This window comes from Malaclemys terrapin, chromosome 11 (assembly GCF_027887155.1).
Source record: "Malaclemys terrapin pileata isolate rMalTer1 chromosome 11, rMalTer1.hap1, whole genome shotgun sequence".
Taxonomy (NCBI): Eukaryota; Metazoa; Chordata; order Testudines; family Emydidae; genus Malaclemys; species Malaclemys terrapin.
In genome coordinates this window covers 68,707,437-68,733,225 of record NC_071515.1, presented here as the reverse complement: position 1 = coordinate 68,733,225, position 25,789 = coordinate 68,707,437, and the positions used below count along the sequence as shown (strand labels likewise).

The following is a 25,789-nucleotide window of genomic DNA, read 5'->3' as shown; positions in this document are numbered from 1 at the left end:
AAAACACTCAAGCAGTCAAATCAACTTTTAAAAGACCTTTACATAAGCTGCACTTCAGTATCTAAGCTGCTTTCTGAATATACAGTAGTTTTATTCCATAAGTCAATTTGGATACAGAAGGTCAATAATAGTTTAGGCCCTGCTCCTGCTCCAATGGCAAAACTTCAATTAACTTAAGGAGCAGAATCAGACACATAGAGACAGATTCTGTGGTCATTTTGCACAAAAGGGCTAGGACAGAAGAAGCCTTCCTCACTCCGCACAAAATTACTGTCCCTCCTATATGGGGAGCTCAAGGATTGGTCTCTTTAGTCTGTCAGGAGCACACAATACCCTAAAGACGATGAGTAGTTAAGGTAGGGTGACCAGATCACCAAAGACAGGGGAACGAACGGGGCTGGGCTGCCGATGCCTCCGCCCCGGGTCCGCCGCGCGATAGCACCAGCTGGGCAGCAGCCCAGACGCGACTGGCCAGGGGCTGGGCCCAGCGTGCGCGCTGCTGGGTCCCCGCAGCAGGCCCCGGCTTGGGGGGTTCGGAGGCGCCAGAGCCGCGGAGCGCCATGGCCGCTTCCTCCCCCGCGGCAGTGGGAGCTGCAGCAGCAGCTGCTCCCGAGTCCCGCTGCCTGGGGGTGAGAACAGCCGCTGCCTGGCCCCGCGGGCCGCCCCCCTCCTCGCCCTACCACCCAACTGAGTCCTGCCTGCTCGGGGCCAGGCCGGACTGTTACTCACCCCGGCCCCGCGCTTCCCCTGAGTCTCCCGGGCCTCCCTCCAGCGCTTGCGGAGGGAGGGGGAATGGTGAGCCCAGAGAAGAGGCGGGGATTCGGGGAGGGAGCCAATCGGGGGAGGAGGGGGCGGAGTCGGGGCAGGGGGGGGGGGCGCGAGCACTTCCGGGCTCTAGGCTCCGGGGCATTTCCTTGTTTGTCCAGTGTCCCGACCGCATGTCGGTCGGGACGCGGGACAAACAAGGAAATATCGGGACGGTCCCGATAAAATCGGGACGTCTGGTCACCCTAAGTTAAGGCGAAGAGGTAGAGCTTGTCACTGTTCTCTACTTTGGCCCCACTCCATGGAGCGGGGCCAATCTCACTGGATGGAGTAAGCTGTATCCACAAAGGGTGTAATAGTGGGTGTGTTTCTGGAGAGTGCAGGAAAGACAGAATGTTGCCTGGTGCTTGCACTGTGGTGGTACTGCTTCACCTCTTTCAGGCGTGATCGAGCTCTCTGTCAGGAGCACTGACATTAGATAAGATATGGTATAACACCATACAAGATAATTTTCCATAAGGGTCTTAGTGGTTTTACTTGGCAGCAGAAAATCATTAATTTCCAATCATTGGTTGGAAACCTGGAATTTTTTCCTGCAAGAAATTTTGAATGAAAATCTTTCAATTTTTGGTCAAAAACATTTCAGTTTTCCAATGGGAAGTTCTGAATTAATTTGATTAAGATGTTATGTATGGTTTTTTTAAAACCGAAAACTGAAACCAAATGGCATTTTAAATGGAAACAAAATGAACATTTTTTCATATGAAAACATCAATTCAAAATGAGACTTTTTGTTTAGAAATTTTCTGCAAAATGTTTTTGTTGTAATTGACATATTCTGATGAAAAATTTGTTTCAACAAAACTGTATTTTTCAAAGGGAAAACTTTCAGCACAATAAATAAATAAATAAAATGCAAAATTGACCAGCTCTAATAATTAACCTGTGACAATGTTCTATTCCACTGACATTCTCTTAATCCACACTCACACATTTCTGATTGACTTCTTGGCCAAATTGTTTATTGATAGACACAAGAAAAAAGACAATTAAAGGCCTAATAGTAACCATTATTTTGAAGCACGTTTCTTCATCTTCCTATCAAACTACTTGATAAGCTGTGCCACTATTCCAGTCTGACCCGTGGATTCTGGGTAAAATCATTCACCTTGATTAAGCCATCAGGTCCAATGCTGCATAAAGAATGAAATATATATTAAATTCATTGAGCCCTGCATTTTCATTATAGAGATAACAGAAAACATAATACTAATTATAAACTTCCCCTCTTCCACCCAATCTCTGCTCCCTGTGCTGTAGTCAAACTTTTCTCTCCAAACTGTACTCTTTGGCCCTCCTCCTTCTGCAGTTGAAGTCAATGGAAACATTTGCATTGACTTTAGTGGGAGTTGGATTGAACCCTTTGTCTCTTTCATCCATCCCAGATCATAACTTTCCCATGGCATCCTGTACACTTGGAACAAGTTTTTAATTTATTTACATCAAGATGCCTCCCTTTTTCAAAATACACATAACAAAACATGAAGCATTTACTCTATATTGTCATATTGTTATACCATTTACTATAATGACCATTCAGCATTCTGGGCATATTTGTTTTATTCTATTGAGCTATATTGCACTGTTGTAACTTTAGGGGCAGAGTCTCACCTGGTATAAATTGTCAAAACTTCTTTGAAATCAGTGGAGCTATGCCGTTTTTTCTAGCTGAGGATCTGCCCCTTAGAGTGTAAGCTATCTGGGGCAGGAGCTTGTTACTTGTCTAGTGCTATATAAATAATAAATGGTAATAATCCTTAGGACTCTGCCACTTGAACTCTGTGCTTTTCTTTGGACTGAAAGAATTTGGTGCCAGGACAACATCTTTCTTTGTCTCCTTTGAAGCATTTAGCACACCTTTTGGTGCTATACAATGAATAATAATGATTCCTCCTTTTTCTTGTCTCTTCCTCCCCCATTATTATTGGCCTTTATTGCTCCCCCATAATTACCTTTCACTCCCTTATTTTAACAATTCTTTCCCTATGACTGCTACTATTTTCACTTCTTCCTAGTCTGTTTTGCTCTCTCTACCTTCTGCCTCTCTTTTCTACTGTCTCCCTTCCTCCTTTGTTCCTCCATCCTTCCTGGAGTTTAATAGCTACAGCATAAATACATGCCTCTGATGAAGGAACCTTTAACTATGGTTGACATTTGACAAAGATGTACTTACACCTCCTGTTCAATGTAATTCAGCATTCGGCTGACATGAGATGCTGAAATCTCCCCATCCACTTCAGCAATGTATGTGTAGAGAAACTGGAAAGTGCTAAAAGGAATACGTGGGGGTCCACTGTCATAATCGCTGGATAAAACCTCACATATAATCTTCAGTGTTTTTGCAATAGTCTATTGGGAAAAGAGAATAAAATAAGTGAGCCTCACTTTTGGCACTATCAATGAAGAGACTAGAGGCCTACTTTTCTTGGAATGGAGAGAAACACTGTCATATAGACACAAAAAATCTGTCTCAAAAGCCATAAATAAAGGATTGGATGATAAATGACAATGTAATGAATAAAAGGAGAGGTCTGCTGGGATCTCCAGGAGCTGGATTAAGGCTTTATTTTATTTAACATCTTTATTAATGGTCTGGAAGATGAGATAAGTACTTGGAGGTTGTTTGATGAATAGTACTATTATAAATGTGACATTATTCATATTATAAATAGTACATTTATTTTGCAGGTGATACTGAGGGCTAGATTCTGTCTTTAGGCCCAGGCTTGTGTGAGGGCTGATTATTGAGCAGTTGCATTTCAGGAATAGCTCTAAGAGGCATTGAGCCTTTGAGGTTCATTTCCCTCTCTTTTTTCTCATTACTCTCGCTGGGCAGCACTTTTCTTTTGGCCTATACCAGCAGCAAATTTTGACACTCTCTGTGCTGGCTGGTGCATTAGGGAATGAAGTTAAGGCTTTGCCAATTACCAGCCCCTCCATCCAAACCTGCCCTATGGAAGAGTAAATGGGCATAGATTATGCACCCGTGCACTTCAATTTAAGATCTGGTTAACCAGTTAAGGGGGTGTAAGAGGTTTTCAAACACCCTCTTACTCCCCTGTGTGGGAGCATTTATTATGCATGTCAAAGTCTAGCGCGAACGTGGGAGGTATTGCAAACAAGATCTAATTCTATAATCCGACTCAAGCAAAATTCCCATTAAAGTCAACTAATATAAAGGGACCTGAAAAGTTATCAGTAGGGAAATAATAAAATAAAATTCATTCCGGAAAAATGCAAACTAATATATTTTGTGAGGTGGGAACTCAGCTATTCAATGGGAAGGACAAATCTAGAGCACAGTAATGACAAAGTGGTGATGGTGAACAGCAATGGATATGGTGTCACAAAATACTCCACTGTGAATGTGGTTTTCATATGTAGAGAAATCACGTCACAGATTACAGGAATAACAATCCTACTGTGCAGTTTATGATTCAGGTGGGATTGCGCCTGCAACACTGTATACTTCTCAATACCAGAAAGAGGTTGAAAAATTGGAGGGAATTCAGAGAATAGCAACAAAAATTATTTAAGGATTGGAGGAATTAATTTATAAGAAAAGACTCAAAGAAGAAATTATGTAAAAGCTGGGTATGTTATGAGTAATGAAATATATTATTATAATTATTTGTTGTGGTGTCATTTGAGATCTCAACCCTGTTGAGTGATGTGATTGGGTGGACTAGGCCCTGAGGCCCCCTGCTGGTGGCCTTTTGGCCCCGCCACACCCACCCCAGAAAAGGGCAGTAGAGCAGTCCTCCAAGCTGCCTAGAGCGGCTGTGTGGGAAGCAGCCAATCAGGGCCCAGCAAATTAGTATAAAAAGAGCTGCAGGAGGCAGTTCCTTGCTAGAGCTGAAGGAGAGTGGATGGTGTGTGGCTGGCTGAGGGATCTGCAGTACCTTGGATGAGGTAGTGCTGCCAGAAGCTGGGGAAAGTGAAGAGCCCTGAGTGGGTTGTGGGGACTCCATCAGGACAAGGGCCTGAGGTAAGGGTGAAGATGGCACAGGACTGTGAGGAAGTGGCCTTGGGAATTAGAACAGCAGTGGGACTTAGATAAAGGGACACAGTGGACAGTTGCTATCTACAGGTCCCTGGGTTGAGACCTGGAGTAGTGGATGGGCCTGGGTCCTTCCCATCCCCATTAACCACCAGTGAAAGTGGCCTGGACACTGAGGCACCCCAAAGGGGGGAAATGAACTGCAACAGCCCAGCTGGAGAGTTGCAGATGGAAAGGCCCTAAGAGGGTGAAAATGTTGCCAGGGAGGGAGCCCTGGGGAACTACTCTATCCTGGAACATGGACAACTGGTGGGAGACATTACAGAGGGCACTGAGAGAGACCCCTGTTGGGCTTGTACCCCAGAAGGGGTTATGCTTGTCTTTTATCACACAGACTGTGTGTAACTTGGCCAGAGGGCTTAGTCACCGAAGACCCACTACAAAGAGAGAGATAATGTAAGCATATGCACTGGGCCAGAGGGCACTTGCGAGAGGTGAGTGTGACCCCATTACAGGTGGGTAGTATATAAACATAACAAAAGGATGGTTTCTGTGGCAAAAAGTTTACAATATCAGATGACAGTTTGGTACAACAAATAAAAACTGTCTACAAGATCTGAAATGTGTAAAGAAGAACTAAGAGTTGCTTAGGATGGTATACTCCGGGGAGCTGAGACCTAACCTTTTTATGAGTGCTGTCATCAGCTAAGGTGAAACAAAATTCTTTTGCTTAGGAAAGTACAGGAAACAAACTAACAAAAGGAAGGAACTAGGAAAAATAGAAGCATAGCTGCAAGCAACCAAATCACACTAGAAAACAGGATGACCAGCTCTTTGGGCAATTATCTATAAGACAGGAAAAAAGCTGCATAATCATGAAAGACTTCAATCTGAGTGACACATGCTGGAGGTCTCATGCCACCAGTACTAAAATATCCTTGGAATTTATAAAAATTATAGATGACCATTTCCTAATTCAAAAATTGTTGCATCCAACATGGGGCAATTTATATTCGACCACCTCTTGACAGATGAAGAGGAATTGATCATAGATATAAAAATCAGAGGATGCTTAGGTGTAAGCGATCATGACTTGGCTATATTTGTTATGTGTAAGCACAATAACTTCCAAACAAGTAATATATGTACTTATTATTTTTACAAGAACCAGTTTCACAAAACTGAAAACAATTAAGAGACAAATCAGCTGGGAGAAAGAGTTTAAACTAAAATTGTGTATGATAACTTGAAACTGTTCAAGAAGATTTTACTAGATGTACAAAAAGCCACAAGTGAGGAGGAAGATTATGGTGGTTAAAAATCCTGCCTGGTTTAGAGAGGAAGTGACAGCAGCTATAAAAATATATAACAAATGAGATAAAGAGCAGACTAATAGCAGTGAATATAAATTGGAAGCTAGGAGTTGAAATAAATTGATAAGGGAAGCAAAAGGATACAAGGCAAAATCTATGGCCAGCAAAGTTATGGACAAGAAGGAGTTTAAGTATATTAGGAAGAAAAGGAATCCTAAAAACAGTACTGGTGCATTATTACATGGGAATAGTAGAATTGCCAATAATAATGCAGAAAAGGCAGAAGTGTTTAATAAATCTGTTCTGTGTTTGGGGAGAAAAAAATGATGTATTCATATCATACGACAATTAAATACTTTCCATTCCAACAGTAACTAAGGAGGATATTAAATAGCAACTATTAAATGAAATATTTTTTAAAACTCCTGGATGCAAATTAGCTGGGCCTGCTGATTTAAAAAGTTGTCCAAGGAGCTCATTGGACCATTACTGTTGTTTTTCAATAAGTCTTGGAATAGTGGGAAAGTTCCAGAGCACTGGAAGAAAGCTAATGTTGTGCCAATATTTAAACAAGCAAATGGGATGATCCAGTTAATTATAGGCCTGTCAGCCTGATATTGATCTCTGGCAAAATAATGGAATGGCTGATATAGGACTCAATTTACAAGGGGTTAAAGAATATGATGGTGTTATGGAAAATAGACCTGTCAGACTAATCTATTTTTTGAGAGTACAAGCTTGGTTGATAAAGGTAAGAGTATTGATGTGATTAGACTTCTGTAACGTGCTTGACTTGGTACTGCATGACATTTTAATTAAGAAACTAGAAGAATACAAAATCAACAATGGTATGCATTAAATGGATTAAAAACTAGCAAAGTGATAGGTTTCAAAATGTAATTGTAAACAGGGGATCATACTTAAGCTGGTGTGTTTCTACAGGAGTCCTGCAGAGATTGGTTCTTGACGCTATGCTATTTAGCAATTTTATCAATAACTTGGAAGAAAACAAAATAATTACTGATAAAGTTTGCAGATGACAAAGATTGGGGAGTGGTAAATAATGAAGAGGATAGTTCATTGACACAGGGTTATCTGGATCACTTGGTAAGCTGGGTGCCAGCAAACAATGTGTTTCAATGTGACCAAATGTTTACAGGAGGGCAGGGGGGGGATGACTGTATCCTGGGAAGCAGTGACTCTGAAAAAGTTTTGGGGGTCAGGGTGGACATTTAGCTGAACATGAGTTCCAAGAGTGATATTGTGCCTAAAAGGGCAAATTATTCTTGGGTATATAAACAGGGATAAGGAGATTGCCTTACTTCTGTGTTTGGCCCTGGTGCCCACACTTCAGGAAGAATGATGGAAAAATTGGAAAGGTTTCAGAGAAGACCCAGGAGAATGATTAAAGGATTGGAAAACATGTCTTTTAGAAAAAGATTCAAGGAGATCAATCTATTTAGCTTAACAAAGAGAAGTTTGAGGGTTGACTTGATCACAGCCTATGAGTACCTACATGGAGAACAGAAATCTGATAATAGAGGACTCTTGGATTTAGGAGACAAAGGTATATCAGAATCCAGTGGCTGGAAGTTGAAGCTAGACAAATTCAGACTAGAAATAAAGTGCAGATTTTACAGTGATGGAAACTAACCATTAGAATAACTTACTGAGGATTGTAGTGGATTCTCTCTCACAATAGATGTTAGATCACGCCATTCATACAGTGTTAAAGCATGCCTGGTTGGTTGGTACTGTTTTTACAGGGACTGCCATGCACATTGGGGAGCCCCACCCTGCATTCTGTGTGCACCTAAACTTCTGATGAAGAGAGGTTCAGTTGTATAATGGATGATGGACTTAATTTGTGCCAGACACTAACCATAACCTTCTAGAATTCATCATTTTTAAAAACTCACCTTGAATGTAAAGGTCTGATATATATAAAACTATATTTCAAGCTCTCCTGGCCAGGATTCTTGACTTTTAATAAGTATTTCTGAAAAGCACCTAACTCACTTTTTGAATGCTGTAAAAATATTAACCGTATCATGAAGGGATGTGAAACATCCTTGAGAGCAAGAGAGATCTGGTCACGCTGGGATGGTTGTAAACCTTAAATGTTTAGGGCCCTGATATATTATTGTAACAGGATGGCTTGCCCATGGTCTGGAGTGCTTGGGACTAAGCTAGCCTGGTTACAAGATGAGCCCCACCTGTGAGGAATCTGGTGATTCAAATATAAAGGGCAACAGGAAGCTGCAGGGAGGGGTATGGCTAAGAGAGAGTAGCTGAGATTACCAGAGCCAGGAGCAGGGCTGGTTCTAGCTTTTTTGCTGCCCTAAATGCGCCAAAAAAAAAAAGGGGCGGGGGAGCCAGATTGTGCCGCCCAAAGAATGGCTGGAATGCCGCCCCTTAGAATGTGCCACCCCAAGCACGTGCTTCCTTGTCTAGTGCCTGGAGCCGGCCCTGGCCAGGAGGTCTGGCAGTATTCAGAAAAGAGGAGTTTATGTGGAGAAGGCGGAAAGAGCAGCTATGAAGAACAAGTTTAGTTCCTGTAGAGCACTAGCCAGATAAAGCCTGTGAGTGGGAGTTTAAGAAGGGAAGTTGAACTGACACATGTTGTTTGGTTTTGGACTTTTGAGTTCTGTATATGACAAACTCTAGTGCCAACCTGAGGAGAACTGCAGGAGAGTGAATTAGAGTTTGAGCTTAGACAGTTACTGGAGACTGAGTTCTTACAGGGTCCAGATGAAGGGAAAAATAGAGGTGGACTGGCCAAAGAGGCAACCATAGTCATGAGGGGGTGCTCAGGAGGCAGTAAATGGGCGCAATCATTATCCTATAAAGAAGGATTATCAGTTAAAGCCTTTTGTTGAATATGGAAGCATACAAATGGTTGATCCTGATATTCTAATATGCAAGTAGAGTTTTTTTCTAAAAGTGTGGCCTAATTCTGATCTCATTAAAGTCAATAAAATCCCACTTTTAGTTCCCACTGATCCTAACCGGAGTGTTCACTAGGACTATATGAGCAGTTTAGGGATCATTAATCTTATAGAATTATCTAATTTGTAGGACAGCATCATTAAGGGCCACAATGTTTTGAACTTTATGCACTGCTGACAGTTTTAACAATATAGTTTCCTCCCCCCGCCAGTTAGTGGATTAATATTATACATTGCACAGAAGGTCGCAAGACTCTTGAATTCCACAAGATGGAGCCAACGGATTGTATAATGACCAGCCCTATGCTTATTCTAAGACTGACAAAGGGTCCCTCATTATTTCTTTGAAATAAACTAATGCACATGTATTTTGTTAATTGGATTCATGGAAGTATCACTGGCACCTCATGGAAAACTTTTTACTTAGAGACAATTCTGCTGATGTGAATGTTTCTCACTAGTAGGGGCATTTGCATAAAAACAGGAGCTTTATTGTCTAGGACTTCATTGACTCCAACTGTTTGTTGCTCACCTGAAGTCAAAATTTTCTGTGACATCAAAATTATCTGCACAAAACCTAAGTCTGTCAAAATTAGAATATTATGACTTGAACTGAGGAATAAACTGAAGGAAGAGATGAATGCCTAAGCACAAATATCCCATTTTCATACAAATGTCCCTAATGAAACAAAAGAGAAGTGAAATACAAAAAATAGGATTTCTAAATACAATTATCTCTAAATGGAATGATTTTCAAGATTTACTATGAAGCAAATGTTGCTAGTGATACTGACTGATCATATTGAACAAAAGCACCATTGATGTAAAGGTTTAGTTAACACAGTGCTTAAAATGAGTTATATTTATTGTTTCAGGAGCAGATTAATACATTTTAAAACCACGAGGGACCATTATGATAATCTAGTCTGACCTGCTAACTATAAGCCATAGAAGATCATCCTAGAACTTCTGCTTCAAGTCCATAACTTCTGTTTGAGCTATCGCATATCTTTTAGAAATGTATCTAATCTTGAGTTAAAGATTGCAAGTGATGGAGAATCCACCGCATGCCTAGGTATATTGTTCCAATGGCTAACTACCCTCACTGTTTTTTAAAAAAGCTTGCCTTAGAGAATACATTCACCTCCTCTGCAATAGATCAGATAGGATTTGAACATGCAACCACTTGCTTACAGGCACAACATGTTCCGCTGCCCCATTAAGCCATTGCAGCTATGTTGAGAATATAAATGTTAATAAAAATGTACACTTATTAATGCCTCTTTCAAATTATAAGAATCTAAAAGGGCACCTATCCTAGGTCCTAAGAGCCCCTGACATTTTCCTAAAATGCACATCATAACAAATCCAGCAGGAAACCCCACCATATAACAAACACAAGAATCTAAACTATTACAGCAAAGACATTGAAGAAACCTCTACCACACCATGATATCAACCTGCATGAATTAACCCTTATCCTAAAGCCTTATTAAAATGAGTTTTGGAGCATACACTGAAGGACAACAGAACCGGGCTATTTCAGACACAGCAGGAAAATAAATTCCAAAGTCAAGGGGCCCTCATGGGGAACACTTCCTAATACTTCTTAACCAAGAGGGTTACAGACCAAACATATTACCTCCATTAAGGTCAACTGTGGCAGTATTGTAGGGGGAGACAGATGGTCTCTCAACTAGGCAGGTCCCAGGACATGTAGGGTTTTATAGATCAAAACTATCACCTTAAACACCACTCTGAAATCCACATGCAACCAGTGCAGATGACAAAGTACTACTGCAATGTGCTTGCAGTGAAATACCCCACTTAACAAGCAGGCTGCCTCATTCAGCACCAGCTTAATTAAAATGCATTGAATACACAGTCCCATGTAGAGCATGTTACAGTAATCAAATCTAATCTTGGGGTGGCAAAATCATTAGTCATGGAAGTGAGTTCTGAATTAGAGAGAAGGGGTTACAACTTTCTGGCCAGTCACAAATGAAAGACAACTACCCTGGCTGCTGTTGATACCTAATTATCCAGCTATAGCTGGGAATCTAGCTAGACTTCCAAATTTTGAACTTGGGTGAAAAATGGTGGACAAACACTCAGTCACAGGGGCAGATATAAACATCACCATATCTTCCCGTTTCATGCCAAATTCACCAACATCACATCTATTTTCTTTGGATTGAGACTCAGCCAATTCGCTCACATCCATGCTCCAATCTCAGCCAAGTTAAGGCTTTCAACTGCACCATAAAGCTGGGGAAATCAGCATATGAGCATTGGTCTGCTAAATCCAGGGTTGTGAGTACAATCCTTCAGGGGAACATTTAGGGATCTGGGGCAAAAATCTGTCTGGGATTGGGCCTGCTTTGAGCAGGAGGTTGGACTAGATGACCTCCTGAGGTCCCTACCAACCCTGATAGTCTATGATTCTATATTGAAGGCCCCATAACCAATGGTTTCCTGCTAACCTTCCTAATGGCCTCATAAAACTTTAATAGGTGTAGGAACAAAATGGAGCTTTGCAGTATCCCACATAAAAGCACCCTCAGGGAATATGAGTGATTGCCTGACACTACACCATGGGAATCTCACTGAGAAAAAAGAAAAACCCTGTCTACACTCCCTGGGACCTACAGGTAAGTCAATAACACCTTGTGATCTACAATATAGAAAACAGCTGATAGATCTAATGATATCAGCATAGTTACTTGATTTTCAACCATCACTAGAGAAAATCATCAATCAATGTAGTTTCCTTGCTGAAGAAAGTGACAGTATCCAAGCTAACAAGAATCATAGAAATCTGAAGTATCTAGCTACTGTGATAGTTCCCACAACATTTTGAATAGTCTTAACCACAAAAGGAAGACTAGATACAAGATGGCAGTCAACTAGATTGTCGAAATTAAATGATGGCTTCTTGAGGCCATGAGAGAAGGTGGCAGCTTGACCTCTTTAAGGCAGGGATTGCTAATCTCCATCAGCATTTGACCTAATATCTCCCCTCTGGTCTTCACCAGATAGGAAAGATGTGAACCTAGAACGTAGGATGTGGTACCAAGTTCCCTCCAACACTTCTAGAATCTCAGTCAGCACCAACAGGTGAAATTTATGTGGCATGACAAGATGTTCTTCCTCCATGAAAGCAGAGAATTTGCTCCAAATGTGCATAATTTTTCTCTTAAAAGAACTATACATTTCCTCATACTGGGAGGAATTTAGACTCACCGTGCAGAGAGCCAGAATAAACCAAAGCAAATCTATTGACTAAAATATTGTGGATGCTATGGTGGAGACAACCTCTTTTTGCCTTCCCTCATAGTTATGGCATATGTGTCTAGAAAACTCTTTATGATACAATCAGATAAAGTCTATAACTCTGCCGCTGTGCCTCTAGCTGTCTTCCCCTATTGTTGCAAATCATCTGCAAAACAATGTGACCTGTTATAATGAAGTTGGGAAAGAGGATCCAGGTACCCCTATATTAGTGGTAGAGAAAATAAATCCTGTTATAAAAGCCTACGATGACATTGATCAGTTGGAGGAGCAATACTCTCTTGCAGAGCCTTCTATAAATGCTCTGGTTCCTTGACCTCTGAGGGCAGATTGTCAAAATAACTCCCTCATCCCATAAGGAAAGGTGTGTGCTGAACTCAAAGCCAGGAGGTGTGTTTGGTCCATGACATGGGTAAAATAGCCAATTGCTCAACCTCCAATCACAACACTAAATCAAGATCAGCTATGTAAAGAATATAAAAACGTGAATGGAAAAAGTGTAGATAAACTTACAACTCCAAGAGAGCTACATGCCAGGGCTAAAAACTTAAGCCATTCAATTTCTTCGGTAAAACGACCAACATTCATAACACTCTCAAATAAATCTGTTGGGAGATTCAGCACCTTCCACATGTGGGCCAGTTCATCTACATGGATTATCAGTCTGCCACTCACCTGGAAAGAAATACATAATAATATGCATCACGGGTAAAGAAATACATTTTCCTTTCATTCCCAGTTTAAACTGAAATCTCATTAGCCCAAACATCCCCACCCTTTTTAACTATGAAATCTGGAGAGTCATTGAGGGGCTGGAACATTTTCTCCAACAAATACAGAGCAGAAGAGATGTAAAGAACAGAATGGGCTCCTAACAAAGTCCTTGAACTATGCTTGGCATGAGGTAAAGTCTTTTGGGTCAGTGGTAAGTACCACCAGGGTGCTATGTCAAAATAACAACTGTGTTGATGTCAGAGTATTTGACACAATGGGCACTCTGAGGGTGCTGAAGTTCAGCTTCAGGCCTTGCCATACTGAATCTACACTAACAGAACAGGATGCCCAGCTGGGACACTTTACTTAGATTTGTTCTAGACTTTTGCTTTTGAAATGGTCTGGGCTTTGAATTGGATTTATGGGAAGAGCTGATGATGTCAGAGAGCCTTCAGGAGCAACTGGATGTCTGACACACACGTTTTGCAGGCAGGGTTAAGAAAGCTCATTGTAGATTTGATCCATATAGAAAATAGAAATGAAGACTTAGGACAGTTATGATTCCAGGCTGTAAATTTCGAAATAATTAACAGCGTGAGTTCAGGAAATAAATTATTTCTGTTACATCTTAAAGGACTTAAATTTTATGAACATATAGCCTGAGTGCGCAACCTTTAGTGTTGATGAATACTTATGCAAATAATCCCACTGAGTACAGTGGCATACTTGTGTGAGTAAGTGTTCACCAAATTGAAAAAGGTTGCCCAATCAGGACCAAAGGGAGTACAGTTCAAGGAAAATTCTATTTTATACTGTTGCATCTAGCCAAGAAGTCACATTTTTAAAGGTCTTATTGCTCAATTCTTCATTGGTAGAAACCTGTGATTTTTTTTTCAAAGATACCAGCTAATATATTAGTATTCTCCATACACATTTTACTTGCATTCATTGACTAGAATATTTGCAGACATAACATTGAAAGCAAATACATTTTCTCAGCCTGAAAATGTAGTATCTGTAACATTAAGGAAGCAAAATAGCATATGGATGTAAATGTTCTGTCTCTATATATTTGCCCTAGAAAGTAAATGAGATGTTTCTTACTCGTTGGTGTAAGACCTTTAAGAGCTCTGGAGTGAGTTCTGCCCAGTTTGACAAAGGTACCCTTTCCGATCGCTCCCTTACTGGAGGTATATCGCCACGGGCCACGGCACTAAAGTAACTAAATGGAGAAAGACGGATAGATACTTGCTTTCTAAATGCTTTTAACAGAAGCAGATATTAAACATAATGGTTCATATGATTTATGCTTACTAAATAGAAGACAATTGCATTTCAACTATCTGATGCAGCGGCTTCTGTTTAAGTAGCACTGCTTTTAATCAGGAAAGTACTGTGCTATCAAACAACTTTCCTTTCATTCCTGCACATAAGTGGTATTTTTAAGGCCTGAATCATCTCCCGTTGTAGTCAGTGGAGTTTTTCCATTGACTTCAATGGTCTTTATATTCAGCCCATAGTGCTCTTTTCTTTGGACATCAAATTTTTGGCCCTGATTCAGGAAAGCATTAAAGCACAAGCGTAATTCCATCCCTATTCAGGAAAGTATTTTAGCATATACTTAAGAGCACTTCATGAATAAGAGTGCTTTCCTGAATTAGGGTCGTTAAATGAAAATCATCTTTTAAAGAAACCATACATTTTCTCACAAATTTTAGGACAAGTCTGTGATATTATCAAATAGAAGCAAATATGTTACAATAAAAGAGAACTTTCCTCCTAATAAAATATGAATGGTCATCCAGTATAAATCTTTTTCTCTTTAATAATGAACAGCACTACATTCAAAATGCTTTATTGTTGCGCCAAAGGAAACTAGTATTCTGGAAACAATACAGACCAGCTTTAGCTATAATACAGTGGAGCCCAACCTTATTACACAGGCGGGCCACATAAGCCTAAGCACAACTTACGTATATTAAGATTTAAAGTGACCAGTATTGATTTATATTTTAAGTTCAGCTTGTTTTGTATGTATTTAGATAGACAATACTGTTCATAGAAACAACCTATTTACACACTTCTGTAAACTAAAATAATGCAAACATAACGACAAAATGTAAATGAATTGGCCATTAGTATATTGTGTTGAAGTAAGCCATGGGCCTTCTGCTGGACTATGTATGGCCCGTGGGCGGTAGGCTAGGCACCCCTGCTATAATACATTAAACTTATACTGAGCGAGGTGAAAGACAACAGGAATATTATTTAAAAAATAAAGAAATAACATTTTATAGTTCAGTCTATTTATCAAGTGTAATTAGCTTCTTTTTTTACTTAGATAAAGTTAACTCTTTAACCCAGGGGTCAGCAACCTTTCAGAAGTGGTGTGCCGAGTCTTCATTTATTCACTCTAATTTAAGTTTTCGCGTGCCAGTAAAACATTTTAACGTTTTTAGAAGGTCTCTTTCTATAAATCTATACTATACAACGGTAACCCCTTTGGGGTTTAGAGAGCATGGCCCTTTAAATCTTTTTCCTGAGCGGGAGAGTAAGAAAAAAGGAGGAAACTCCAGACTGTGTGTACTGCAAAGTCCCCGTACGGGCCACCAAGTGTAACTTGAGCGCCCTCGTGGCCAAGATGGAGTCGGCTCTGCAGGCAGCTCTGGCCAAGAGATGGCGCGTGCAGGAATGCAGCAGGAGAAATCCCTTCCACCCCAGGGGCACCTGTTCCAACCCCCCCAGAGTGAACGAACCCACACACCCACAGGAAAAGTACAGTGGATATAACAAGGGAAATGTTTATTTACAGAGGGATGAGAGGAGAAAAACAACAAGGGGAAATATAGGGGGAGCAGTAAGACAGGGCTGCATCCAAGCCAAGGCCCCACAGGCCCAGTGGTAGCACAGTCCGGAAGGGCAGACACTGAGCAATGTGTCTGCACACAGAGTTCAGGAGTCCTGAGCAAAGTTCCAGTCCAGTGGTGAGTCTTGGGTGCTCCTGGTCGTCTTTGGCGCCAGTGAACTTTCCCCCAACAAACCCCTCCGGTGCCCTCTTCTGCTGCTCTCTGCAAAGCCACACAGAGCGACCACCTCCCCACTTAACTAGCTTAGGGTTACCATATTTTGTGCCTCCTAATGGAGGACACTCCCGGGGGCCCCGTCCCCGCCCCCAGCCCCGCCCACGCCCCAACTCCGCCCCCTCCCAAAGTCTCCGCCCCCTCCCCTGCTTGAAGCCTGAAGCAGGTAAGCGGGAGTGTGGGGGGGAGGAGGCGCGGCCCAGGCTGGCCGACCACCCCCGGCTCCCAGCCCTGCGGGCCCGGCCCGGCTCCCCGACCCCGGCCCGGCTCCCCGACCCCGGCCCGGCTCCCAGCCCCGCGGGCCCGGCCCGGCACCATGCCCCCGGCCCTGCACAAAGAGGCCCCGGCCGAGCCTCCCGATTTTCCCGGACATGCCCGGCTTTTGGGGATTTCCCCCCGGACGGGGATTTGAGCCCCCAAAAGCCGGACATGTTCGGGAAAATCTGGACGTATGGTAACCCTAAACTAGCTAGCAACCTCCCTCCTTGTTCCCAATGCAGAGTCAGAAACCCCAGTACTCACAGCCCCATGCAGCTCTGGGCAGCAGTGATACTGGGTCCAGCCGGAGTCCGGCCTGTCCTTCTTGGCAATTCCTCCTGGCTCCTGTCCTGGGGTGTCCCCGATCGGCCCTGTCTGTCTCAGGCCTCGGGCAGGTTCTCTGCTGCTTCCCTTTTCCAGGGCCTGCAAGCTGCCTCTCCTTCTCCTTGGAGCTCCAGCGCTGCCCCCTGGTGTTTCCCTCCTTTTTTCTTACTCTCCCTCTCCCCCTTAGGAAAAAGATTTAAAGGGCCATGCTCTCTAAACCCCAAAGGGGTTACACAACAATAGTTTAGTTATATGTAAAGTAAATAAGGTTTTTAAAATGTTTAAGAAGCTTCATTTAAAATTAAATTAAAATGCAGAGCCCTCCGGACCAGTGGCCAGGACCCGGGCACTGTGAGTGCCACTGAAAATCAGCTCGCGTGCCACCTTTAGCATGTGTACCATAGGTTGCCTACCCCTGCTTTAACCTATCATCCACATATGTCAATATCAGCTGAGGGAGTTGACATTTCAGGATAGGCATGTTCATTCGACAAATTACATGTCAAATTGATTTAAACACTTGTGCCAGTCCATGCACTGAATTACCCTGGGAAAAACTCCTAGTGGAGTATTTCAGTCCCCACAGCATTTAAACTTGAAAAAGGAAAATAAAATGTAACACATAGTTTGGGATTACTGCAGTGCTTAACATTCCTGTTTAAAAACAAAACAATGAAACCAAAAAATGCCCACCTTGTAATCTATTGGATTTACTAACAATTTATCCTTTTGGTTGTTCTGGGGGCACGTCAAATCAGGCCACCCACTAATTTAGTGGTAACTGGAGAGTTGTTCCATGCTAAAGAAAAGGGAGGATGGATTGCAAAGATATGAGGCCATATCCTGACATGGTGCAAATCAGTATAGATATATCGATTTAAATGGAGGTATGCTGATTTATACCAGATTAGCATAGAACCCATTTTTAAAAAACGAATTAGCACCATAGATGTATGCACTTGTGATATACACCTTACTCTCATTGCCCCTGGATGGTGAAGAGTTTTGAGTGTTACAGACCAGTGTTTCTAAAAGGTCCATAATTTATTAAAGTGCTGAATTTAGCTGGAAGCTCACTCTTCAGAGGAATTTTATTTTAAACAGTCTCAATTCAAAGTGGCAACTGTATATCTGGGAACATACAATGATCACCAACATCTCAACCTTTGACTAGATTAAATTAATAGTGTGCCAGCTGAAGAGACATTTAAAATACCAGATATCCAGCCGTAGTGGGGACAAAGAGAAGGTAAGTGTGGGTCTCTCACAAATATTAACTTTGGAGCACAATACAAGCCAAATCTGTAGAGGAAATGAGGACCTGCAAATCACATTGACTTCACAGTGTTGCCAGATGCTCAATAGATCTCAAAAGCTATTGTGCACCAACGATCAGATCTTCAACTAGTGTAAATTAATCAGTGTAGCTCCAATGAATACATCCACTGAAGTTGACTTCAGTGGGTAGATTCAGTGAAGTGATTAACTTTTCCAGGGTGGCAGGCATAAATCTTTTATAACTGGGGTTTGATTTTTTTTAAGTGTTAGGAAAAAATGAACATACTCAGACGCCCATTGGAGCAGATCTGGAGGCTGGGTTCGAATAGCAGATTTTGTAAACTGTTTCAGCAGTTCTGGCAGTTCTGGAGGGATGCATATTTGCTTATCTGTATATGGCATAATTACTGCACCTATGGGGAAAAATAACAGTTTTGTAACATACTCTATGTTGAAAATGTGTTTAAAAATAAGTAATAAAATCTTGTTAGAAAAGCAGTCAATACTTCTGGAAAGATCTGTTTTAATTTGTGAACTATTTTAGCAGCTCAGTATGCTGGCTATATGTCTGTTGACTCTGTAAACAATTTCAGAACAAATAAGGCACTATACTACACATGTTATAAAACCAAATAAAAAAGACACAGATTTCTATAGGTGAAAAGGTCGCTATTAACTTTTCTTTTCTGACAATTTCTGTCCATTTTACAATATCTTGCTAATTATGATTTATTGTCATGTACTATGTTATGTACAGTAAATATTCTAGATACTACACATTATGTATGACAGGAATTTGTAGATTTGGATCAGACTAAGGATTGAACTACAAGGGTTACCATTAAAAAGCTAACATTTACTGCATCATGGCATCTGATAAACATCAGTATTCTCCTGTACTGAAAATAGGAAATAAAGGCCTAATCTAAAACCCAATGAAGTCCATGAAAAGACTCCCCATCTCATCAGTGGTTGTTGGATCAGGCTCCAGCTGTGCTACATTTAACAGAAAAAATGAAAGTGTCAATCCCAAAGGTCGAACTCAGGAAGTCAGGGAACAGTGTTTTCTTAACAACTGGCTCGAACTCTGAAACTCCCTGCTTCAGGGGAGAATGAACATGACTCCGCTGCCTTCAGAATGAAATGCAAGATGAACTTCTTTAACCTAAGCTTCCCACAACCACAGCATCCACAATGAAAGAGACCATAGAAAGGGGAAGAGGAGAAACACCCCCTGCCCCGACCCTTGCAAAGAAGAGGGAGAAATCTAGATCCACTTGAGGATTGCTGTCTTCCAGTAGTCCATATCTGGGAGAGGGTCAGATTTTGTAGGGTGTGTGCCGTATAAGAATTTAGCAAGCTAGCTAGATACCTTGATGTGGTGGTGACTTTCTAATGGTAACCACTAAACAACAAAAGAATCTCAACTCTCAGAATGGTATGAACAATTGGAAATTAGAGCTAGGATTTTCAAAAGAACCAGAGGAAGTTAGGTGCTCAACCCACATTGAATATTTGTGGGATTTGGGGACCTCACTCCATTAGGTTCTTTTGACAATCCCAGCCTAGAAACTTAGAATATAATATCAGAAAAGGAGCTCAGAAGAATTGGAGGAGATCAAGGACCAGGAGACCAGAAGGGAATAGTCAGCATGAGTAACTTAATTAACTATTATTACTAAGGTAGTGTCTAGCACAAGGAAGAGTAGGAGAAGTAGCAAAGGGCTGAGGAACAAAAAGAATGGAGAGAAAGTGACTTGGATAACCTAGGTCACATTGCATGACTAGAAAAAGTTTCAGAGGAGTGGGCAGAGCTGTGCTATTTATTATGAGAGCATATCAGGACCAGCATTGGAAATGAAATGAATGGAGATATCCCATCTCCTAGAACTGACCTTGAAAGGTCATTGAGTCCAGCCCCTTGCCTTCACTAGCAGGACCAAATACTGATTTTGCCCCAGATCCCCAAGTGGCCCCCTCAAGGATTAAACTCACAACCCTGTGTTTAGCAGGCCAATGCTCAAACCACTGAGCTATCCCTCCCCCCATGGAGGGATTCTATTTTTTACATGACCTGTTCGAAAGAATGGCGGCTCTGTGCAATATATTCAATTTGCGCCAGATTGCAGCCTTGGATATTTACATTCCAAACCTTGTTTAATTTAAGGAGAGAGCTTATGAAATGTCAGAGGCATGAAAGAAGCAAGAAAAAGGAGGTGGGGAAAGGAGAGGGAGGGGTAAGCATGGAGCACATTATTTCAGAATTGTGGCTGAGCCCACCACAGTTGAGTCCCACTTTTTTTATAAGGAAACCACATTACTTTGTTAAAAAATTCAGAACCTCCTGCCTCTGAGTGTAAGGGGCAGGAGCCCTGACCCTCCACTTGCAAATGCACGTATACTACTGGTTTTCTTTGATAGACTGCCATGCAGCTAAATATAGTGCCTCCTTGTCACTCAGTGAGAAGCAGTGCTGCACTGTGTCCAGACACAACTAATTTTTCTTGACTACATCCAGAGCTCTGCCTGAAAAAAAAATCTTCTTCCAAGATTGCCCACAAACCTATAACTATCCACTTAGATGCCAAAGTGAGTCCTCACCTCTCTTTCTCGTCTGCTTTCATCAGTAGTGGAATAGTTAACAATATTGACTTTTCAGTTGTCATCATTATGATTCAGAGTTAACACCTCATTGGTATGAATTCACATGTCTCTGAGGTATTGTTTCAGGCTGATTGCGGACTTGATTTTCCCTCTAAGCACATTGCAAGATTATCTTCATAACCAGAAGGGCTAGAGACACTGGGCCTGATTCACTATTGCTTTACTCCATTACTCCAGGTTTATGCTGGTGTAAAGGTATGTCTACACTTGAAACACTACAAAAAAGCAGCTGCAGTGCTTCAGTATAGATGCTACCTCTGGCATAGGTAATCCACCTCTCCAAGAGGAGGTAACTAAGTGAACTGAAGAATTCTTCCATCGATCTAGCACTGTCAACACAGGGGGATTAGGTCAGTATAACTACTTTTGTCAGGGATGTGGGTTTTTCATGCCCCTGAGAGACATAACTATGCTAATGTAAGGTCCCAGTGTAGACCAGCCCTAGGTAATGCAGAAATGAACTAGGCCCTTACTTTTTTTATATCTTAGATTCTGACAGTGGGGTAGAGGAGATACAGGCTCTCACTGAACCTTTTATGTCATGGTATATATTATAATTTTTGAAGGTTTAACTCCAATCATCCTTGTTAACAAATGTACCAGGAATGTGGGATGGAAAGCACCTTTACTGCTGTTCTGTGTATCTGGTATATCCCCTCTACTTTGCTAACATTGCTGAAAAAATACAAAACTTGCTTGGAACAGCTCTGCCAACCACTGGAGAAATTCCCTGAAATTTTCAACAAATTTCCAGTGTCCCTTGCCTGTGAAATCTGGGAGCATCACTTAATTGTCATGTCTTACATTTCCCCTGAAGTATACAAAAAAGGGGGCTGATTCTGCAGCCCTTGCTTAAGCAAAAAGCCCAGTGGGGACAGTTTCTCAGATGGTGCCAATAGGCATAATTCCATTTATCTTCAGTAGAGCTATGCTGATTTATACTAGCTGAGAAACTGGCTTGGTGTTCTTAATTTAATTAGTGGGAGCTCTGCCCGAGTTAGGACTGCAGGATCAGTCCTTAACAAGGTTCAAGGGTATTCACTCACTTTGGGCCTGACCCAAAACCAACTGAAATCATTGGAAGTCTTTCCATTGATTTCAATAGGCTTTCAATCAGGCTCTTTCAGAATAACAACATAGAACACATACAATGGTATATGGCAGCTCCAGTGAAACTATACAAAGGGACTTTAAATTACTGGAAATAGCAAGACCCAGACACATCACTTTCTAGCACTGCAGCTATACCAGGAGATACTGCAAGTAGCAACATGGAGGTAAAATACTGCCCTAATCCTAAATTATTTAGGGGAAGAAGTAAAGAGCATCAAACAATCAGTCTAGTCACTTACAAGTTTCTTATCATCTGAGGAAACAATTATCAATTTAATAAATTCTCTGCAATAGGGATAAACACACTCTTTTTCTCTACAATGGAGTTCCTCCCAACATGAGTCGTTTACGCTGGGGAGCAGCACCACATTTTTATTTATTAGCCTTCACACAATCATTTCCACACACATCTCCTTTCCTCCATCTATCTTCTCTATAATAATTCTTGAGTAAAAAATTCATGCAATTTTTCCCCCAATTCCACTTGTGGAGCAGGCATTTAAAGAATTCAGTGGCTTGTTTCTCATCATCTTTCCCTAAAATCTTGGGCAAGGGAGGTGGAAAATCACACCTCTACCATCAAAAATACTGCTCTCCAAATCAGTGGCTTAAATCCTGCCCAGCTCAGTTGTGAGAGAGCTTTTACCATCTGAAGGCTGTTTGGTGTCCTATGTGAAATGAATTTGGTGATCTCAATTCTCTTTCTAGTGGATACATGTTCAAATTACTCTAATTGGTACCATTTATAACCCACTCAGCAGAGAAGGCAGGGAATATGTAGGCCTGGAAACTGAATTCTTTTTGTATCATAGGTCTCTTCAGGTAGGGTTGAGGCACATTTTTCGGGTTGAATGGGGCAGAATAAATGCTTATATCCATAATAACATAAGAATGGCCATACTGGGTCAGACCAATGGTCCATCAAGCCCAGCATTCTGTCTTCCAACGTTGGTTGGTTCCAGATGCTTCAGAGGGAATGAACAGAACAGAGCAATTATCAAGTGATCTATCCCCTGTTGTCCCATCCCAGCCCCTTGGCAGTCAGATGTTTGGGACGCTCGGGTTGCATCCCTGACTATCTTGGCTAATAGCCAATGATGGACCTATCCTCCATGAACTTATCTAATTCTTTTTTAACCCAGTTATACTTTTGGCCTTCACAACATCCCTCGGCAACGAGTTCCACAGGTTGACTATATGTTGTGTGAAGAAGTACTTCCTTTTGATAGTTTTAAAATTGCTGCCTATTAATTTCATTGGGTGATACCAGATTCTTGTGTTATGTGAAGGGGTAAAAAACACTTTCCTATTCACTTCCTCTATATCATTAATGATTTTATAGACTTATATTATATCCACTTTAGTCATCTCTTTTCTAAACTGAACAGTCCCAGTCTTTTTTATCTCTCCTTATATAGAAGCTGTTTCATACACTTAATCATATTTGTTGCCCTTCTCTGTAACTTTTCCAATTCTAATATATCTTTTTTGAGGTGGGGCAACCAGAACTACATGCAATATTCAGGTATGGGTCTACAATGGATTTATATAGTGGCATTATGATATTTTCTGACTTATTATCTATCCCTTTCCTAATGGTTCCTAATATTCTGTTAGCCTTTTTGACTAGATCTTTTTCTTGAGTGATAACGGCTAATTTAAACCCAATCATTTTGTCTGTAAAGTTGGGATTATATTTTCCAGTGTGCATTACTTTGCATTTACCAGTATTGAATTTCATCTGCTATTTTGTTGTCCTTTTGGACAAGGTCCTTTGTTGGACCTTTTTTCTAGGCATAAATGGGGTAGTCTCTACGGCTGTCAATCGGGTTCTTTGCTCAACTTCCCTGTTTGATACCCTTGTTTTGAATCTTTGACTCCCCACTTCTGTTCCTGTTTTGTTGTCCCATGCAATCTGGGCTCTGTGATCCCCTACCTCAACTGAGGATGCAGGTCTTTTGTCCTAGGTGGGAATAGGCCTATTCTCCCAGGATTCAAATAAGCTGGTTCTCTGTTTGGTGTTCACTTCTGGACCCTTCATTTTAAGCCTGTGCCCTATACTCTCATTCCTGTTTAATATTTGTTGTTCCCTATGTTTTGTTGATTCCGAGCTCTGGGGCTCCTCCTCCATTTGAGAAAGTGGGCATTTTGTTCTTGTGGGCTCTGCCTACCCATCCAGGATTTCAAATGGGCTGGTTCTCTGCTCAGTGTCCCCCTCTACACCCCTCATTTTGAACCTGTGACTTACATGCCCTTCCCTGTTTTTCATTTTTTGTCCCCTATAATTACGTAAATTCTGGGTTCTGTGGCCCTGCCCTCATTTGAGGGGGCAGGCCTTACATTGTTTTGATGTCTTCCTCCCACCATCGTTGCACTGAAATAGGCTGGCTTCTTTTGCCAGCACTCATGTCATCTGAATGGATATTTCTAGGTATATTAGGCTCAAAATTTAGGTTTTTAATTTTTCTGAAAGTTTCACAAATCCGAAAATATAATTGTCTTCACATTTTTTGAATATCAGTAAAAGTAGTTTTTGTTTGTTTTAAACATTTTCTTCAGTGTTGGAACCTCAACATTGCATCACTGAGCCCCTGCATGAGAACCAAAGAATTAAACTGAAACTGACTATAAAAAAATCTTGAAAATAACAAGTCTATTTTTTTTGTTCAAGCTGCGTGAAAGCAAAAGATAATTGAAGAGCATCATTGGTCAAAGTTAGTTAAAACAATTCCTTCAGTTGTAATAAACTACAATGTGATTAGTAACAGAAGAAAGGGAACTTTAAAAGTGTTACCTCAAAAAACGTTAAAACATAATCACTTCTGGTATCACATTCCTATACACCTATAATCTGGTATCCACTACACAGTATGCCAGTCTGATTTGGGGAGCAAGAAAAAAGGCCAACAAAATGACTTTAGCTTGCCAAAGACCGGGGAGCGAAGCTGGAAAAGTCAGAAGCTAAAAAGGTCTCTTAAAGAAAATCCTCTGCTTTCATGGCAGTAATGTTAATCTCCACAGCTCATGCCCAATCTTTCCATGACAATACCCCACCAAGTCATTTGGCATCTTCAGTCTTACTCTTTGACAGTTGCCCACTATTATCTAACAACTTCACCGTGACTCTCTGGCAGCTTTACTCCCTTTGGTGGCTCACCCACCCCTTTGATAATTAGCCAATTTCCTTTGACAAATTTTCTCCAAAACTGTTCAGGGTTAAGTCCCCATCCCTTGCCAATTGCCCTCTACAACTTGACAATAAACCCTCGACTCTTAACTCTTGCTCCACCAGACAGTTGCCTCATCCTTGGACAGCGGCCCCCACCCCTGTCACTCCCAACACTTGACAATTTTCTTCTCATTCCTATTCCTTGACAGCTTCCTCACAATTGCCTCCATCTTTTGATGATTGCCCCACCTCAGCTACTCTATACCCCATCATTGTCCCCCCCCCCTTACCCCAACTATACCCTTCATTCCCCATTTTTCACCATTACCGGAGGCTGAGGAATCTCAGCCTCTCTGTGGAGCTCCGCCAGTCCCTGGTTTGAGGACAGTCAGATCTGGCTCTATGTGCGACTCAGGGAAGCTGACATCCAAGATGGGGGCTGCAGTGACTCAGGACTGGGCCTTTTGTTTCCCTGAATCCCTGAGTGTCCTAGCAACCAATGCCCACCTCACAAAGGCTCTGACTCTGTCAGCTGCACTTGCTGCCAAGAGAAGGTGGAGGGTTTGAAATGGTCATAGGGTTTGCAGTGGGGAGTTACTTACAATAGATCTGGAGTTCACCAGGGAAGGGGATGCTTGAAACCTTGGAGGATGGGAACCTTGAAATTTCCATATATTTTCTTGAGTAGGCAATGAAGGGTGGATTTAAACCTCTTTGTTTTTTTGAGCTTCTGTGACTTGAAATCTGTGTGGGGTAGTCAGGAAGCAGACAGGTATGAGAAGAAGAGGAAGAGCCCAAATTCCTGAGGGAAG

General features: G+C 41.5%; 1 protein-coding gene across 2 annotated transcripts; it reads right to left on the bottom strand.

Moving 5' to 3' along the window:
- Nucleotides 1–1,891: 1,891 nt before the first annotated feature.
- LOC128845771 (ropporin-1) lies at nt 1,892–25,335 on the bottom strand. Of its 2 annotated transcripts, XM_054044774.1 has the most exons (6): nt 25,306–25,335; nt 18,318–18,444; nt 14,196–14,313; nt 12,891–13,052; nt 2,999–3,174; nt 1,892–1,958 (listed from the first exon to the last, which is right to left on the bottom strand). In XM_054044774.1, exons 2-6 carry the CDS (start codon nt 18,431–18,433, stop codon nt 1,892–1,894), a joined length of 639 nt encoding a protein of 212 aa, XP_053900749.1. In that variant the 5' UTR covers nt 18,434–18,444; nt 25,306–25,335. The 2 variants fall into 2 exon arrangements, with proteins under 2 accessions (XP_053900749.1, XP_053900750.1); XM_054044775.1 differs by lacking the exons at nt 18,318–18,444; nt 25,306–25,335 and adding an exon at nt 16,694–16,701.
- Between the last annotated feature and the right edge of the window lie 454 nt (nt 25,336–25,789).

Bases quoted from the DNA above. Each gene is read 5' to 3' on its own strand.
- LOC128845771 (XM_054044774.1), bottom strand. From the start codon at position 18,433: ATGCCATATACAGATAAGCAAATATGCATCCCTCCAGAACTGCCAGAA. The intron at 14,314-18,317 runs GTATGTTCATTT...TTCTCCATTTAG, and splicing joins CTGCTCCAATGGGCGTCTGA to TTACTTTAGTGCCGTGGCCC. The intron at 13,053-14,195 runs GTAAGAAACATC...ATTTCTTTCCAG, and splicing joins TAAAGGTCTTACACCAACGA to GTGAGTGGCAGACTGATAAT.